The sequence below is a fragment of the Xenopus tropicalis genome, chromosome 7, assembly GCF_000004195.4.
Source record: "Xenopus tropicalis strain Nigerian chromosome 7, UCB_Xtro_10.0, whole genome shotgun sequence".
Classification (NCBI taxonomy): Eukaryota; Metazoa; Chordata; class Amphibia; order Anura; family Pipidae; genus Xenopus; species Xenopus tropicalis.
The window spans coordinates 94765931-94785300 of record NC_030683.2 but is presented as its reverse complement, the minus strand read 5'-3'; the positions used below and the strand labels follow the sequence as shown (position 1 = coordinate 94785300).

General features: G+C 40.2%; 1 protein-coding gene across 2 annotated transcripts in view; it reads left to right on the top strand.

The window, feature by feature from the left end:
* The window catches only part of ccdc30 (coiled-coil domain containing 30), a 59267-nt gene extending 44457 nt beyond the window's left edge, over positions 1–14810 (top strand). For both annotated transcript variants that reach the window (XM_031905555.1, XM_012952756.3), the window contains 6 exons: positions 6831–6952; positions 8676–8817; positions 9747–9883; positions 11192–11306; positions 12629–12684; positions 14387–14810. In XM_031905555.1, coding sequence (XP_031761415.1) covers positions 6831–6952; positions 8676–8817; positions 9747–9883; positions 11192–11306; positions 12629–12684; positions 14387–14609 — 795 coding nt within the window. In that variant the 3' untranslated portion in view covers positions 14610–14810. The remainder of the gene's footprint in view (positions 1–6830; positions 6953–8675; positions 8818–9746; positions 9884–11191; positions 11307–12628; positions 12685–14386) is intronic.
* Positions 14811–19370: the final 4560 nt, after the last annotated feature.

Sequence of the window (19370 nt, the reverse complement as noted above, 5' to 3'; positions counted from 1 at the left end):
TAGAAAATTTTTATGAGATTTTTTTTTTGTCAAATCCACATTTGATCATGCGTCCAAGTTTACGTTTTAGAAAAAAAAAAATGTCAAAAAAAGCTCCAAATTGCACAATGCACTGACAAAAAGTATTTGGCTTTTGAGAGAAACCTGAAGGTCTGTAGTTTCCAAAGATACCGAACATGAGGGGATATTTTAGATTTACATATAAGTTATGCTGCATCAACTGTTACAAGTGCTTTTCCGCTTTGTTCTGGTGTGATATTGTACTAAGTATTGCTTTAGTTTGGGGGTTACTTCTGGACAGGAACTGTGGGGTACCACCACATATTTGGTATCGTTGGACTTGGGAGTATCAGGGCTTTTACAAACGACAAAAAAAATTGTGTAAAATTAACTTTTCTATGGAAAAAAACCTCAAAATATATAGAAATTTTTCATAATTTTTTTTTTTTTTTACATATTTCACCCAAAATACACATCATATCTCCAGAAAAGTTATAAAATTTGGTATGTATGTCGAAGCCCAATTAGTGACGAAAAAAACGATATATAATTTCCCTAGTTTCATGGAGGTTTTCCTACCAAAAAACATTGTTAAAGTGAATAAGTACAAAATGCTTGAAAAACATCTGGCACTGGGGGGAACCGAAATGACGAATTCGGCTGGCACTTAAAGGGTTAATACCTTTGGGTTCAAATATGTCCATAACTGCTTGAAAACTGTGCTATACCCAGCCTTTTTGCAAGCTTTCGGTTTAGACTCTTCAGTATGTGGCTGGGGCCCCCAGCCCTGATAGACTTCAGTAACAGAGCAACGGCTACTTAAAGTGCAGTGAATATGCATAGGGTGGGCGGGGCTTTGCGATGTCACAGGCAGTCCATTCCTGCTCTGCCTGCCCACTATGACCGCTCCTCTTCCCCCTTCCTGTCAGTCAGTGCTGTGACCACTTCCTGTGGGGGACTGAAGAGACACTCCCATCGTTCATTTCGCTCTGTCTTCTAACGTGAGAGGTTGTCTCTGCAGCTCTCATATAATGAGGAGGTAAAATGCTTTCAAAACATGTTTCTTTCTGCATCATTTCACATTTTGAGGGATGATGAATATTATAACTGAATATAAACTTTATATAAAATGTCTCCTTTAATCAATAATTCATCAAAATTGCATTAACGGTACATTGTTATTAGTTCTATTCAAGACATGAGGATAGAATACACATCAGACATTGGAGTATATTTATCAAAAAGTCAGAGCTAACCACCGTCCTCTAGAGTGAAATTCCTCCACTCTGTTCAATTCTATGGTATTTTTAGACGCGGATTTATCAAAAGACGAACTTTCACTTATTGATAAATGCTCTTTCAAAAATCCCATAGAAATCAATGGAAGGTTGTAGAATTTCACTCTAGGGGACTCTTTGATAAATATACCCCATTGGCATACTTCACTTATCTGACTTCATTAACCTAGCGTTCTCGTTTAAATGTGAGTTTTTGTAGTGTAAGCTCAAGATTTATGAAATGTAAAGCATAATAGTATTTCTGGTATTTTGCAGACTATGTTTGCCTGCAGTCTGTCCTGCTGTAGTGGGGTGCAATCTGAATATAACTCGTGTACCTGTCTCTGAGGATATCAGGCAGCATGGGTACAATAACGACACCAGGCAATTACTAAACTTAATATGTTTATAGTAAATAAATGATATGTTAAATCATTTTACTTTGAATTATATATTTAAATTTTAATGTTTTGCATTTCATAATGATTAAGCCTCCAGCTCAAAGGCAGTCACCCTTCAGCACAAAGAAGAGAACGTTTTTAAAAAAAAATCCTATGGAGGAAACCACTAGAAAATAATGCATAAAGGGCAGCCCTTCCCTATCTGCACTAAGAGCATAGGCGGAGCGTGACTTTTTTTTCGGGGAGGCTAAAGATGGGCCATACAGAGACTGACCTATAACCAGCACATTATATACAGTGAGACGCAGTCTGTATTTATGAAACCAGCACATTATATACAGTGAGATGCAGTCTGTATTTACAAAACCAGCACATTATATACAGTGAGAAGCAGTCTGTTTTTTATGAGACCAGCATATTATATACAGTGAGACACAGTCAGTATTTATGAAACCAGCACATTACATACAGTGAGACACAGTCTGTATTTACAAAACGAGCACATTATATACAGTGAGAAGCAGTGGGTACGGATGGCAGATATTCAGGCCCTGGCACTATAACACTGGCACTGATACACAACATTGGCTCAACTGTAACTAACTAGAAATGAACAAAACAATGACAAAAGTAAAAAAAAAATAGTAAGTGCAAAAAACAACAACAACAAATATATAAAAGCACAATGAGCTTTTTCAGGGGGAAAGAGTTAACTTACCATCGATCTGTTAGGGTAGGGGATAGGTATATTATAGACGTCAGGTGACAAAAAACAATTTAATTTCAGGTAGTGATTCAGCCTTTAGCACATATATAGTATAGTACCTGTGGGATACTTTTCAGGCTTCATTTCTGCACTGCCTTCAGTTTGTAATATCTCCTGAGCCCTGTCTGTATCTGTGCCTTGATTGGTCAATTTTACTTTCTGTCAAGAAAGCTGTGCTCTGATTGGGGAATCCACAGCTGATTTCAGCAGAACCGGAGCTTGCAGGAACAGGAGAAGATTTCCTGGACAGTGCAGAAACAGAGCGAGGTGTTTTTTTTAAGGTGCCAAAGCAGGTTTGGGGAGGCTTAGCTTACTATTGTTTGGATATCTCTCTCAGTATCTTGATGTCCCTTATGCTTTTTTTCCTTAAAATACTAAAATGTTTTCCCTTTTAGGTCAAGGTAGGTATATTCATAGGTAGATATGAGTAGCCCCATATAGTACCTGCTCCTTCTCCTGCATAAACAGTTCTTGTATTGTTCCTTCCACTGTAACATCTCACCTTCTCCCTTCCTCCTAAGTTCTATTTGCTCCTTCTCAGGGCCGGGCCAAGGTATTTTGGCACCCTAGGCAAGGGCTTCAATTAGCGCCCCCCCCCCCCCCCCCCCCGCATTACAATTTCCCACCTTCGCATTATATGGTTTCATTTTTTTTTATCTCTTTTTTTAAGCATTTTAGATAATACAATTGCCCCCCATCTGTACCTGGAAAAGCAGCAGCCAACCCCTCATATTGCCCCCCATCTGTACCTGTGCCAGCAGCCCAGCCAACCCCTCATATTGCCCCCATCTGTACTGTGCCAGCAGCCCAGCCAACCCCTCATATTGCCCCCCATCTGTACTGTTCCAGCAGCCCAGCCAACCCCTCATATTGCCCCCCATCTGTACCTGTGCCAGCAGCCCAGCCAACCCCTCATATTGACCCCATCTGTACTGTGCCAGCAGCCCAGCCAACCCCTCATATTGCCCCCCATCTGTACCTGTGCCAGCAGCCCAGCCAACCCCTCATATTGCACCCCCATCTGTACCTGTGCCAGCAGCCCAGCCAACCCCTCATATTGCACCCCCATCTGTACCTGTGCCAGCAGCCCAGCCAACCCCTCATATTGCACCCCCATCTGTACCTGTGCCAGCAGCCCAGCCAACCCCTCATATTGCCCCCCCCATCTGTACCTGTGCCAGCAACCCAGCCAACCCCTCATATTGCCCCCCATCTGTACCTGTGCCAGCAGCCCAGCCAACCCCTCATATTGCCCCCCCATCTGTACTCTGCCAGCAGCCCAGCCAACCCCTCATATTGCCCCCCATCTGTACCTGTGCCAGCAGCAGCCAATCCCTCATATTGTCCAATTGCCCCCAATCTGTATATATGCTAGCAGGCAGCCAATCCAAATTGTGTCCACAATCTGTATATTTTGCCCCCAAATCATATGTACCTGTGCCAGCAGCAGCAATCAAGAATTGCCCCCTTCCTGTACCAGCAGCCTGCAGCATCAGAGAACTCCCAGCCAGGTCCTGCTCGGGCCTCAGGTTTTCCCAGCACAGCGCGGCACACACCGTAGCACCCCAGAGCTTCTGTCCCTCAGCGCTTCTGTCCCCTTGTTTAATGACGCGCATGCGTAAGGACGCGCCACTGCTTCTGCGCATGCGCACAGCGCCAACATCAACAGGGGTGAGCACCGGTAAGGAGAGGGGTAAGGCGTGCTTCTGGGTCCCAACTACAAGTTATACACTGTGCCAGAGGGGGGTTGGGGGCGGAGGTTTTTTAAAGGCAAAGGTAACTAATCAAATACTACTACTAAAAAAAAAAAAAAATTCTTTCCCCTTTAACGTGCGCCCCCCCCCCAGTGATTGCGCCCTAGGCAGGCGCCTACTCTGCCTACCCCTAGTTCCGGCCCTGCTCCTTCTACTTCTGCTCCTTCCTAGATCATTCTGCAATGTCTTGCCTGCTTCTGCTATAGCCCTGCACTTTTAGAAATGCAGGCCAGGTTTCTCTTCCTGTAGTGACTTACCCGCTGCTTCCATTGCACTTGCATATCTGCTTCCTCTCTGGCAGAACCCTACCCAAAATCAGACCCCATGTACGGTACGGTTCACTCCCCTCCATATTTTGGTGCTGAAATGCATACTTGCTTGTTTTGGCGCTGGAATTTGCTCTGTGTGCCTGTATCTGGGCTGATGCATTGGCTCCAGGTGCAGATACAGTGGAGGAAATAATTATTTGACCCCTCACTGATTTTGTAAGTTTGTCCAATGACAAAGAAATGAAAAGTCTCAGAACAGTATCATTTCAATGGTAGGTTTATTTTAACAGTGGCAGATAGCACATCAAAAGGAAAATCGAAAAAATAACTTTAAATAAAAGATAGCAACTGATTTGCATTTCATTGAGTGAAATAAGTTTTTGAACCCCTACCAACCATTAAGAGTTCTGGCTCCCACAGAGTGGTTAGACACTTCTACTCAATTAGTCAACCTCATTAAGGACACCTGTCTTAACTAGTCACCTGTATAAAAGACACTTGTCCACAGAATCAATCAATCAAGCAGACTCCAAACTCTCCAACATGGGAAAGACCAAAGAGCTGTCCAAGGATGTCAGAGACAAAATTGTAGACCTGCACAAGGCTGGAATGGGCTACAAAACCATTAGCAAGAAGTTGGGAGAGAAGGTGACAACTGTTGGTGCGATTGTTCGAAAATGGAAGGAGCACAAAATGACCATCAATCGACCTCGCTCTGGGGCTCCACGCAAGATCTCACCTCGTGGGGTGTCAATGATTCTGAGAAAGGTGAAAAAGCATCCTAGAACTACACGGGAGGAGTTAGTTAATGACCTCAAATTAGCAGGGACCACAGTCACCAAGAAAACCATTGGAAACACATTACACCGCAATGGATTAAAATCCTGCAGGGCTCGAAAGGTCCCCCTGCTCAAGAAGGCACATGTGCAGGCCCGTCTGAAGTTTGCCAATGAACACCTGAATGATTCTGTGAGTGACTGGGAGAAGGTGCTGTGGTCTGATGAGACCAAAATAGAGCTCTTTGGCATTAACTCAACTCGCTGTGTTTGGAGGAAGAAAAATGCTGCCTATGACCCCCAAAACACCATCCCCACCGTCAAGCATGGGGGTGGAAACATTTTGCTTTGGGGGTGTTTTTCTGCTAAGGGCACAGGACAACTTATTCGCATTAACGGGAAAATGGACGGAGCCATGTATCGTGAAATCCTGAACGACAACCTCCTTCTCTCTGCCAGGAAACTGAAAATGGGTCGTGGATGGGTGTTCCAGCACGACAATAACCCAAAACATACAGCAAAGGCAACAAAGGAGTGGCTCAAGAAGAAGCACATTAAGGTCATGGAGTGGCCTAGTCAGTCTCCGGACCTTAATCCAATAGAAAACCTATGGAGGGAGCTCAAGCTCAGAGTTGCACAGAGACAGCCTCGAAACCTTAGGGATTTAGAGATGATCTGCAAAGAGGAGTGGGACCAACATTCCTCCTAAAATGTGCGCAAACTTGGTCATCAATTACAAGAAACGTTTGACCTCTGTGCTTGCAAACAAGGGTTTTTCCACTAAGTATTAAGTCTTTTTTTGTTAGAGGGTTCAAAAACTTATTTCACTCAATGAAATGCAAATCAGTTGCTATCTTTTATTTAAAGTTATTTTTTCGATTTTCCTTTTGATGTGCTATCTGCCACTGTTAAAATAAACCTACCATTGAAATGATACTGTTCTGAGACTTTTCATTTCTTTGTCATTGGACAAACTTATAAAATCAGTGAGGGGTCAAATAATTATTTCCTCCACTGTATATGGGAAGGCTGATCAGAATGTATCTACCTTTTGGCTAAGGATCTGCCAGAGAGGAAGCAGAAAAGCAAGTGCAACGGAAGCAGCGAGTAAGTCACTACAGGACGAGAAACCTGGATACAGAGGGGAGCAAACCATACCATACACCAGGTCTGATTTTGCCAAGGACATGTAGAGAACTGCTTTGAGAATGCATTCTGCATTGCAACTACAGAGAAATACAGTACAAAATTAGCTCACAAGGACTATGGGAATGATCTTGGCTGGACATAATACTATCTGAGAGGTTGACCACTCAACAGTAAGGTCAAACAAGGAAGGGAACTAACCGGGAAATGCACATTTGTAAGCGGTTCCTTCATTTCTGCATTTCATAAAGTAAACAAGCCAGAATCTCTAATACTTTTTGTTATGGTAAATTATTTTATCCTTTTGTTCAGTCTATTCTGGCTGTAACACTGCTGTGAGATTCTTTCCATCGAACAGCATTATTTTTCATAGATTTTATTTAGCATGTGAAAATGATTTATATTGTCTGAGTTTATGTAGTTCTGTGCTCTTTCTACTAGCGGATCCAGATTGAGAATACAAACCAGAAACTGACTGAGGAGCTTCTGCACGTGCAGCAGGAGAAGCAACAGCTGCACAAAGAATATGAGAATATTCTGAAACAGCTGGATGAATATATTAGGTAATTGAGGCCCATGCTTTATTGTTTGGTTGCTAGACAACACTTTACTACATAGATGTAATGCTGCAATTTGGCATTTTCTAACTTCACATAGTTAGTTTATATTAAAACGTTTAGTATGGTGGTATATGTTTTAGTAGTATTAAAATGTACTGTTTAGCTAATCCTTTTTTTTTTATTGTTTTTTTCAACATGTATATTTACTAATAGACTATCTGGTTGCTGGGGCTTTATTCAGGCAGCAGTTTGGAAATAATAAAAATAATATCTAAATAATATCTAAATATGAGAGGCTATGAATAAAAATATGAGCAATGATGAAAAAAACAGTAAGAACATCTGTTGTTAAGTTGCTGGGGCCAGTGACCATGAGAGCCATACAGGTATAGCAAATTCAGTTGCAAGATGGAAAAGTTAGGTATAGGATCTTTTATCTGGAATGCTTGGAACCTGGGATCTTTCCATAATTTGTATCACCATGCCTTAAGTATGTTAAAACATTTCAACATTAAATAAACCCAACAGTATTGTTTTGCCACCAATGTGGATTCATGCATCTTAGTTATGGGAGATGAGAATCTATGGGATGTCCATTCTCTAATTCGAAGTTTTCTGGATAATGGGTTTTTGGGTAAAGGATCCCATACCTGTATTTGTATTTCCTTTATTTAAATAGTGTCAACATTCGACAGCACTTTACAGAAATGATACATTATTCCCAAATGATACATTAGTCCTTGCACAGTGAAGCTACAACCTTCAGACAATGGCATACTGCTTTTTTTCCAAGCAATAATTCCCTGAACAGCAAGTCAACGTAAGAACAATACCCAGCATTTTACCTCCCGTCCGCTGAGCTAAAAACGAAGCAAAACATTGGCAATAGCCATGTGTGACATTGCTTTAATGTCCCTAATACATACAATATTGATGTAGTTAATTATGTTTTTGGAGTGTGGGAGGAAATGTAGCAGGAGAAAACTCATAGAAGCACCAGCACCAGATTTATATCCAGCACTGTGCTAGGCATGCCCCTATCATCCTCCCCTACCTGACTGGTGCACATGTTTTAGGCTATGTACAGAGAACATATAGTTGCCCTCAGCCCCAGCTGTGTCTCTGGATTTAGTGGCAAGTGTTGTACAAAATCCTGGCCCATCATAAAGTCCGCCACCCTAGGCATGGGCCCTCGGGCACCCATATGGAAAACATGGCCATGACAAACAAGGGAAAATATGACCTCCTCTCAGGTAGTGACCTGGATGAAACTAAACCTAGGACCTCGGCTGTGGCACTAATGCTAACCATTGAGCCACCATGCTGGAATAGAAATGTTAATAAATAAAAAATTATATAAAATAATTAATAAGCATAAACTTGCCAATAATAGATCCTTCTGTTACACTATGGAATTTTGTTTAAAGGTGACCTTTTAATAGATCTCTTATTATGATATAAATTATCTGTTGGTTAAGTATTCATTCTGAAGGTAAAGTTTTTCTTTAATATTGAATGCTACAAGTAATGTTTTTTACTTAACATTCTGAATTTCTGAGCATGAAAAAAAATGGTAACCATTTGCATATTACAAATGCAGCCAGTTTAGAAACATTGCTAGTCGTGTGTTAGTTTGTAAGCAAATGTCACTTTTGAGAATATGGGTAATTATTATGTATAAACAAACTTAATTAATAAGTACCAACTTTTCCTGGTTTTACATTAGGAAATATCACGAGAAGGAACTGCGACATAAAGCAAAACTAAGCCATGCAAAGGAAATTCATATCAATGAAGTGAATCAGATGGATCTGTACATTAAACAGCTGGGAATGGAAATTAAATTTCTGAAAAGCCAAGCAGAAAAGGTATGTGGTAAGACCTTGGTGCCCTTCAATATAAGTAGGGTCCCATACAGAAATGTATGACCTGTTAAGAAAATGTTTATTTTTACTATGAACATGTCTGCAATAAAAACATTTGTCCCTTGCACCTCTGCCTTTGGTTAGAGTCAGAGTTAAATACTACCTAGGTGCTTCTGCCTTGCTGGTCCTGAATAATGCGAATAGTATGTGATACTGTATCTGACCCAAGTAATTCCCCCAATGATATTCTGCCCTGCCATGTGTAGGCAGTTCCATATAGCCCGAAAAAGGCAACCCTTTGCATTTTATTCTAGGAGCAAAGAGTGGTATCTGTAGGTCCTGTCTGCAAATTTCTGAGCTACCATTTAACTAGCATCTGAATTAATTCCTAATAAGCTAAGTATCATTTCCATAAGTTCCGGTAACTTACAGTAGCACAGAGTATGTGTATAAAATCAGCAGAAAAGAAGATGGAGAGCTACTGGCAATAAAGGGAAAACTTTGCTAAACCATTAGGCAAGGGTTACCAACAAATTCATATGGACAAAAAAAAAATCCCATTTTGGGTACTCAAAGTTGCTGAAGTATGGGGGATGCAGAGATGAGCACCTGCAGTGTGAAGACTTCTTGAAGAGGAGGAGTAATTTTGAAGAGGAGTTACCATACTTCCCAATATATGCAAGGAGTTCAGACAATTTCTAGAGAATTTCTATTTCTAGAGAGCTTTTGTCTCGGAAGAAGGGTACAAAGCTTTATGCAATAAGGTCATGACTTAGGGCAAATGATTTATGAGCTTGTACTTTATGTTTTACAGCATAGTTATGCCTATGGGAATGTGAAACAAATCATTTTGAATAATGATATTTCTATAACATAGTTAGATATTTTATGGCAGAAAATATATTAAGGCATTTTTAATATATTTCCCTTAGGATCAGCAGTGGATCAGCAAAATTACAACAGAAAATGAGCATCTCAATGAGGAAAAAAGGATTTTGTTACAGAAAATGAATGAACATGAAGCAATGGAGAGAAACCACAAATGGGATTTGTTATCAGCGCAGAACAGGTAAAAAGTGAGGATGTTATCAGACATTAGATAATAAACATTAATCTCAAAAATAGGTTGATTTGGGACTAATACATATGTGTTTTATCTCATGTGCCACATCCTTAAATTCAATCTGTTTAGTTGAATTCTGCGCAATTTAATAGAAGGTGCAAAGTATAGGGTTAGAATTTGCATTGGTAAACCACATGGTAGTTGCTATGCATGCTATTTGCTGGTGCTCACTATTACAAAGGAATTCTGGGAAAATACGTTGTATTGTAGGTTAAAAAAATATGATATGCATCCTTAATTGTACTTGTGTTTGTAAATAAGCCTTGGCATAACTAGCACATTATTAAATAAAGAACATGTGACCTTTCTTGAAAAGCACTACCCTCCATTAGTCCATTAATATGGAACAATAAGTTAATTATAAAAACGCTGGCAAGCTACAAATGGTATATCTTATTTACATTATCCTAAAACAACATTCACAATTTAATGTCCCACCACTGTAAATATTTTCAGTTAACCAATAAAGGTATCACACAATCAGGCTGTTCTGCAAAAAAAGACTATAGTTGCAGGCTCTGTTAGCCAATGCCTTTAGTTGGAGAAACATTTTTTGTGCAAAAGGTGACTTTTAAAGGAGAAGGAAAGTCATTTTGGCATTTTACTGCCATTAGATTCACCACATTAGTGCCACCTAGAACACTATATTTATTCTGAAGAAAATGTTATCATACCTGAGTAAAGAGCCCTAAAAGCTTTCTCTGATTGCAGCTGCCATTTTAGCTTGGTGTCTATAGCTTCCTGCTTGCAGCTCTAGAGGCTGGTAGCTCAGATTATCCATTCCTAAGGGAGGGGGAGTGAGTTTTATGAATTCTTAATGGAGGGGGGAGCAGGAGAAGGGAGAGAGGAGAGAGCTGCTCAGACTCTGGCCTTGGGAATGAAAGATTTTTCTGATACCAAAAAAGGAAACAAGAATTCCTGTGTTTCTTTTGATAGAGGACTCAGTGTAGCTTTTCTGTGAGTGCTTATGGCTGTAATTACATAGACAGATTTTTTCCTGCTTATAGTATACCATCAACATGTCCTATGATAATAGGCCATAAACTGACACTATAGTGGTTCTGAACCATGCGTTATGGGCTCCTGGCTAAAACTTGGGTCAGAGCCAGAACTTTCTACACAAAAAAAACAGTTTTGTCCCATAAAACGTGTTCAGAGGCTGCAATAAACCCTACAAACGTACTTGGCATTTTGGTTTTTACGTGTTTTTATGCAGGTTATACATGTACAAATAATGCACCAACATTTTTATAGGGCACATATACTTGATGAAGAAAACCGAGAATTACAGGAAGGTCTGCTTCAGCTTTATAACCAAGTCTCATCACTGGACCGAGTATTAAAGAAAATAAAAGCTCTTAATATAGAGGTAAGCAGGTCACTGCATCAAGGGCTTCAAGCAGCATTTACAGGGCCTTCCAAAATTGTTTAGTCCCTTAACTAAGTCTCGTCTTTTACTTAATAAGAAGGCCTACCACAGAGTGGTATTAGAGTGGTACTGTTTTATGTTGTCTTAAAAGAACTCAATGTATTCATTATCCACACATATAATATTTTGTGCAGCAATAACAGCTGTCAGTTGTTTGGGGTATGTTTATACCAGCTTAGCACGCAGTTTGAAGAAACCCCAGCACATTCTTTTAGGCAGAATTGCTTCTGGTTATTTTGCACAGTTTTCTACCTTGAGCCGCCGCAATATTATTTAGCCTTGTAATCATTGTCCTGCTCAAAGATGGACTTTTGCCCTGGCTTTAGTTTTCAGCAGACTAACACACTTTCTTTTAGTATTCCTTGAACATTATGTGTTTATAATCACTTCCTTGGTCTGTTTTGGACCATGCTGCTTAGTCCTTTAGTAGCAATGTAGTCTGGTTATTTTCACTACCTGTAACTTCCCTTGATTCATGCTCTGTACTATTACCACCTGCGGGGCATTTACTTTCCCTGATGCACCTAAGCCTCCTCTTCTGGACAAGGCAACATGTATGAGGAGGAAGGTCCCATTTAACTTATTTTGAGTGCAAAGTGTTTTGAAATAAAAATCTCAAGCAGAACATAATGTCGTTGTAGGATTTGTTATTCGCTTAAACAAAAGCATTGGTAAAGGTCTGGATCCTTAAGTCATTGCATATTGTAAATAACTGCTGCAAGCAGAGTGCTTGCTCAATGTTGTAACATTTATTCAGAGCACCATATAGAAATTTGAATTCTAAGAAGGGGCTAACAATTGTCACACAGGACCTGACCTTGTAACATCTGTTTTATTATAAGGGAAAAGCCTACAGTGTGGCATCAAGTTTCCTAATGCACTGGATGCTAGAGGGATTGGGCAGACAGTTGCACCCCCAATGTAATGAAATTATATGTAGGATAGAGATCCAACTGACATACAGTTGCTATTGGAACTACCAAACTCTATAATGCTATCAGGATCAGCATACTCTTGCTGTATTTGATCTAGTGGGCTATAGATAGTGCAATTCCCATTTCCCATACATTATAATGGGAAGGCACAGCTTGTTTTATGATAGCAACAGACCTAAGTTGTCCCCATGTGTAAATAAATTGCAACACCTTCAAACAGGTAGATACTGGGTTAACCTGCTGGTTGGGTTTTTGATTTCAAATAGAAGTATGGTATTTTTGTGTGCTTTATGCTAGTTTTTTTTTTTTATCTTTTTTCCCTTAAAGGAAATTACAAACATGATACCATCAGAATTACATATTTTACATCTGCCAAAAGGAAGGTAAGAAATGCTTCCCATTTTCCCTGTATTCTGGTTCTTTTACTGCATTAAAGGACACGTGTAAATCCTTTGGGGTGCCAATATACAAGCCCACCAACGATTATTTTGGGTAACTTTAATCCCTGAATGGCGCTTCTCTTGCTGCAAAAAGGCACCAATTGTAATTCTCTAGTGAGCACTACACCACTTTTCCACATGTGTAGTGTTGCCTATTTATGGAAAAGTTGAACAGGTTTCATCTAACAGTAGGAATGTGTTGTATTCCTTTTTTTCATGTTAAATGTTTAATACCCTTGGCATAGGTCATCGATATTCCAATTCCTATAATTTTCTAAATAAGTGCAGCCGTATAGATCCAGTTAGCTCTATTAATTATGATATGGGTTTGGTTAGAATGTTATCTTAGGATTTAGCATAAATCCTGAATTAGACTGATTAAGTGAATAATTAATAAAGATGAAGGTTAGGCCAAGAAAGCAGTCTAAAGACATGAGGGCACATGAATGTCTGCAAGTGCAGTAAGCAAAGTGCATTTTGAGTGTTATCACCATGTTTTTTTTCCACAGTGCAACATTTTCTCAGAATTCCAGCGACATTGTGGTCGTAAGGGGGCAATGAACTTGGGATAATTACAGCGATTCACCAAAATCATCGCAGCTGCAAGCATGCAGTGCTCATGCAGAGGAACCCTGGAGCTACTGCCTTTTCCAGTGGTGTTAGTAGCACCAGGGTTTCCCTGTTTCAGCAGTGCCTGATCGGAATAAAAGGCAGGAAGGACTGAGCAGTGCAGAGATACAGAAGTACAAACAGACCATTTGGGCACAAATGTTCATAGTAATGAGACATAAGAAAGGGAAGTCAAGATCAGTAGAAATTGAGACCACTCGTGTTGCATAAATGATGGACTACTGGAAGTGCAACTGGCAAAACTGAAGCAATAGACAAAATGCAGCAAAAAATATAACCCAGAAAAATAGGAAAGAATTTATAGTGCCCGCAGGTTATACTGGGGTCTTACAATAAATGAACAACCAAGGGTTACAGAATAGAATTGTAGGATCAGAGGGCCCGGCTTCATGAATAATTATGCCAGTATTTCTATAACGCATACTTGGAATGTCCTTGCTGTATTCTGGATAGTTCCACCAGCGCACCCATGCCTCCTCCAGTAGTAAACTCGGTGCACAGCCTAGGGTCGGCACCCTCACAGGAACAAGAAAGGAGGTGACTGGCACAATGAGTGTAATGCGATCGGGGCTTGCAGCTGCCACACGTTCAATAAACACGCAGGGGCTAAGCTCCACTTGCTTTACAGTTATTGTGCCAGTCACTTCCTTTCTTACGGTATTCTGGCCCTTCTGGTAGTTAGGCCACTCATATGTGCCAATTCACTGAATTGGTATTTTCTGGACAGAATCTTGTTGGCAAAGCCTTTAAAATAGACTCACATAAAGATGGCTTCTCTTACTTAACTGATGAAAGTAAAGTACAATTTGTCTTGCAGCATCAAGTGTTGCCTGACAGCACATGAAATTGTTGGATGACAGCTGGCAATATAGACTGTACAACCTAGGGCACAACAGTATTTAAAACAATAGTAATATATCAGAAATCTTATCATGCCCCCAAGATATTTTGTAATGCATTTTGATATATGCTTGTTTATAGTTGGTTTGTTTTTTTCACTGACAGTTTTTTTTAGTTTTTCAGCTAATGGAATCCCCAGTCCTTCAGGGATACTGAAAGCCATTGGAAGCACTGAGATGCAGAACCCTGTGGACTACAAAGAGTCACTTTCTTTTTCCATTACCCCCACTTCAGATATTGGATATTTAAATGTATCTTCCCCAGGGGTTGCAGCTACATCCCCAGAACCAACCCCGAATGAAGGGACATTCAGCGAGACTGTGCAAACCTTTCCCTAGGTTTTATAGTGCAGGCTGGCTTTTGGGACATTTCTAGGTGCCTTCTACAGCCTTGATGAATTGCTGCTAACATGACTAAAAGAAAGCTAAAAACCACTATTGGAAATACTGTAGATAACAATCACTGGGTAGAAACACATTTAAATATTTTACTAAGGTTTTTATGTTTTCTAATAGTACATTAAACATTTTAAAAAAATATTGTGTTTTGTTAAATTGTATTTTTAATATTACATTGTAAAGGTATGTGACCTATTATCCAGCATGCTTGAGACCTGGGGTTTTCCGGAAAAGGGTTCTTTTGCATAATGTGGATCTCCATACTTTTATTTTACTAAAAAATCATAGAAACCCCTAATATACCTATTCCTGTAATATGTTCCTTTAACAAGTACCATTTGTAAATGCTGAAATCCAGCTGAAAAACATTTAATCTCTTTCTGTATCATTTGACATCCTGGCAGGGGAGGAGGGACCTCTGATGTTATAAATTGTAACTTCTCCACAGCTTACAGACAGCATTCAGGAACTACATAACCCAGAGTCTCAAAGTAGTAAGCCAGATCAGCAGAACAGGAGGCCAGGCATAGGTAACTGCATATTTTTTAATTGATGAACAGTATATTGCAAAGTTGCTTGAAATGTTTACTTTTCAAAGAGCTTAAGTTGTGTGTGGGTGGAGTTTCCCTTTAAATAAACCCAATAGGATTGTTTTGCCACAAATAAGGATTAATTTTATCTTAGTTGGGATCAAGTAGAAAATACTGTTTTATTATTACAGAGAAAATTATTTGATTAAAATGGAGTCTATGGAAGATGACCTTCCTGTTATTCTCAGATTTCTGGATAACAGGTTTCATAGTTTAAGATTTAACAGTTTATTTTCTAACAGGCCCATAACTGCAGCTGGCAAGGGATAAAAAGTTGATGGATTAAACTCCTGGATATCTTGAAAAAATATCTGTGAAAAAAAAGTTACCTTGAGTTTGAGGATACACAGTGTTAGGATATAGCAACCATGGACATGCATCATTGCCATGATACTTCCTTGCTAGCAGATGCCTTGAGTTTGAGGATAATCACAGTAGTGTTAGGATATAGACAACGTTGGACATGCATCATTGCCGTGACACCTCCTTGCTAGCAGATGCCTTGACATGCTGAGGGCCACGCATTAGCCTTCTCTGGTTTAAAACTGCATTCAGCCTACTATCAGTCAGTTTGCTGTTTGGCTGTTGGGGCACAAGTCTAGCAGGCTAATAGCATCAGTTTATAGAAAGGCAAATAGCAAAATTGAAATATTAACATGCTGCAGGTTAAATTAAAAGAGAACTAAGCCCTAAAAACAATCATGGCTAGAAGTGCCATATTTTATACACTGCACTTCTGCACCAACCTATAGTTTCAGAAGTTAAGTAGTGTCAATGACATTCTGCGTTGAGCATCTGTTGAGAAGCAAAGCTTAGGGGTCGTCATAAATGACTAAAGGAGAAGGAAAGGCAAAGTCACTTGGGGGTGCCAAAATGTTAGGCACCCCAAGTGACTTTAATCGCTTACCTTGTACCCCGGGCTGGTGCCCCTGTTAGGAGAGAACAGCACCAGCCTGGGGTACCTGTAGTGAGTGCTTCCTACTCGCGCTGCTGCTGTTTGTCCGGGACAGGCGCATGCGCAGTAGAGTGAAAAGCCGACTTCTCTGTTAAAGTTCGGCTTTTCACTCTACTGCGCATGTGCATGCAGCGAACCAGGAAGGAGGAAGCGCTGGCAGCTACACCGGGCTGGTGCTGTTCTCTCCGAACAGGGGCGCCAGCCCAGGGTAAAAGGTAGGCTATTGAAGTCAGCCTAACATTTTGGCACCCCCAAGTGACTTTGACTTTCCTTCTCGTTTAAGTAGAAAATCAGGTTTGCCTGTTATATAAGCTGAAGCTAAAGGGCTGATTATTACATTCTGATGCAAATTGCACTGGTTTCTAGGCATACACTAAATCCAAATCCGAGGCCAGGCAGCTCCAAGTGCCTGGCCAAGCCGAATCTAAACCCTTAAAATCATGTCACTTTAGGTGACCATGATTAAGGAAACTCCAATTTTTTTTTTCATGTGCTATGTTTGCAGATTTTCTTTCCCCCTCTTTACCCTAATTTGCATATTCATATACAAATTAGGGTTCAGATTCAGCCAAATTACTAATTGTCATTGCATAGTCATTTTTATATTCTGTATATATTGTATATATTGTGAGTTGGCCCCTAAGCTCAGTAACTAAGAACAGCACAGAGCATGTGCAGGGAATCAGCAGAAAAGAAGATGGGGGGCTACTGGGGCATCTTTGGGGGCACAGATCTTCCCTGCTAAAGGGCTGTGGTTGCCTTGGGCTGGTACAGAAGCCTAAAACATAATGTGCAGCACCTCTAACCATTTTTAGTTAAATAAACAACATTGCTATTCAAAGACCTTTCTTAAGTACTGCTTTATCCTTGAATTTCCAAACTTCTCTGAGAGCTTTATGTAGGCACTGGACCTTCGCATGCAGTTCTTGTTGACCGAAACTATATGTAATATCCTTTATCCCAAATGAAATTACTGGTAACAAAAGACATTTGTATTGGCTGTTACTGTGGAATGAGACAGAACAGGCTGTGTTCTCACCAGTTATATCAAGTACAACGAGTCTTTTAAAAAGAAATACAATACCCTATAAAAGAAAGTAGTATTGGAAAATAAATGTTTCTCAGTTGAGTTGGCGAGACTGGGGTAGCAGTGTTCTGTACACTGCTGATGCTGGTTTTATAATTAATATACTGATGGCTATATCATTTGCCAACTATACTTGCAGGTAGCTTCAACAACTAAGAGCATACATTTATTATTTGTCTGTGTTTTGTTATATTGGCCAGTTTATTAATTATGTTAATCCTATTTGTATTTCTGGTTTGGGACACTGGGGTACAGGGCAGTATAATGTAGAACCTTTTATGACATCTCTGACAATATTGTGACTCAAAATAGGCCCTGGAATTTCAAATACACAGAGGCCAAACACCCCCCACCGGCCCAATAAATAGTGACTGTCTGTGGCATGTTACAGCAGCAACTCTGGCATTTGCAAGGACCCACAGATTGCCAGTCCAGACCTGATTGTGTCCCAAAATTTGAGTGTTGAGCCAGATCTGGTTCCATTGGTCACTCAGTGCCTCCAAACTATGAACATATAGTTGGGTTGGGAGTTCTGTTTTGTTTTTCTAAAAAAGGTTAAGATATTGGGCCACCATTTGCCCTTAAAGGAACAGTAACACCAAAAAATGAAAGTGTATAAAAGTAACTAAAATATAATGTGCTGCTGCCCTGCACTGGTAAAAGTTGTGTGTTTACTTCAGAAAGTCTACTATAATTTATATAAATAAGTTGCTATGTAGCCATGGGGGCAGCCATTCAAAGGAGAAAAGGCACAGGCACATAGCAGATAACAGATAAAACACTATTGTATTCTACTGAACTTATCTGTTATCTGCTATGTAACCTGTGCCTTTTCTCCTTTTTTCCAGCTTGAATGGCTGCCCCCCGTGGCTACACAGCAGCTTATTATATAAATTATAGTAGAGTTACTGTAGCAAACACACCAGCTGTACCAGTGCAGGGCAACAGTGCATTAGATTTTTATTACTTAAAAGCTCTTTCATTTTTTGGTGTTACTGTTCCTTTAATTATTCTATGTGGAACAGACTCGGATAAATCCTCAGCTGTTACACAACAGAAAGGGAGGGAGTAGCAAGTTCAGTATAGCAAAGGTGGGATGGAAACCTAAAAGCTTTTATATTGAGAAATAACGGGATAAATCACAGTTTCTTGCAGATCATCAATTTAACATGAGATCTAGACTAAGCAGCTACTTGGTATTGTGTATCAGTGTAGTCTAGTATTTCTTCCAGCTGCCATTCAGGCTTTAGAATAAGTAACATAGTAACATAGTAAGTTGGGTTGAAAAAAGACATATGTCCATCACGTTCAACCATAATGCCTATATATAACCTGCCTAACTACTGATCCAGAGGAAGGCAAAAAAAACCCATCTGAAGCCTCTCTAATTTGCCGCAGAGGGGAAAAAATTCCTTCCTGACTCCAAGATGGCAATCGGACCAGTCCCTGGATCAACTTTGTACTAAGAGCTATCTCCCATAACCCTGTATTCCCTCACTTGTACTAAGAGCTGTCTCCCATAACCCTGTATTCCCTCACTTGTACTGAGAGCTATCTCCCATAACCCTGTATTCCCTCACTTGTACTGAGAGCTATCTCCCATAACCCTGTATTCTCTCACTTGTACTGAGAGCTATCTCCCATAACCCTGTATTCCCTCACTTGCTAAGAATCCATCCAGCCCCTTCTTAAAGCTATATAATCTATCAGCCGGTACAACTGATTCGGGGAGGGAATTCCACAACTTCACAGCTCTCACAGTAAAAAAAATCCTTTCCGAATATTTAAATGGAACCTCCCTTCTTCTAAACGGAGTGGGTGTCCTCGTGTCTGTTGGAAGGACCTACTGGTAAATAAAACATTAGAAAGGTTATTATATGATCCCCTTATATATTTATACATAGTTATCATGTCACCCCTTAAGTGCCTCTTCTCCAGTGTAAACAGACCCAACTTGGCCAGTCTTTCCCCATAACTGAGACTTTCCATACCCTTTACCAGCTTAGTTGCCCTTCTCTGGACCCTCTCTAACTCAATAATGTCCCGTTTGAGCACTGGAGACCAAAACT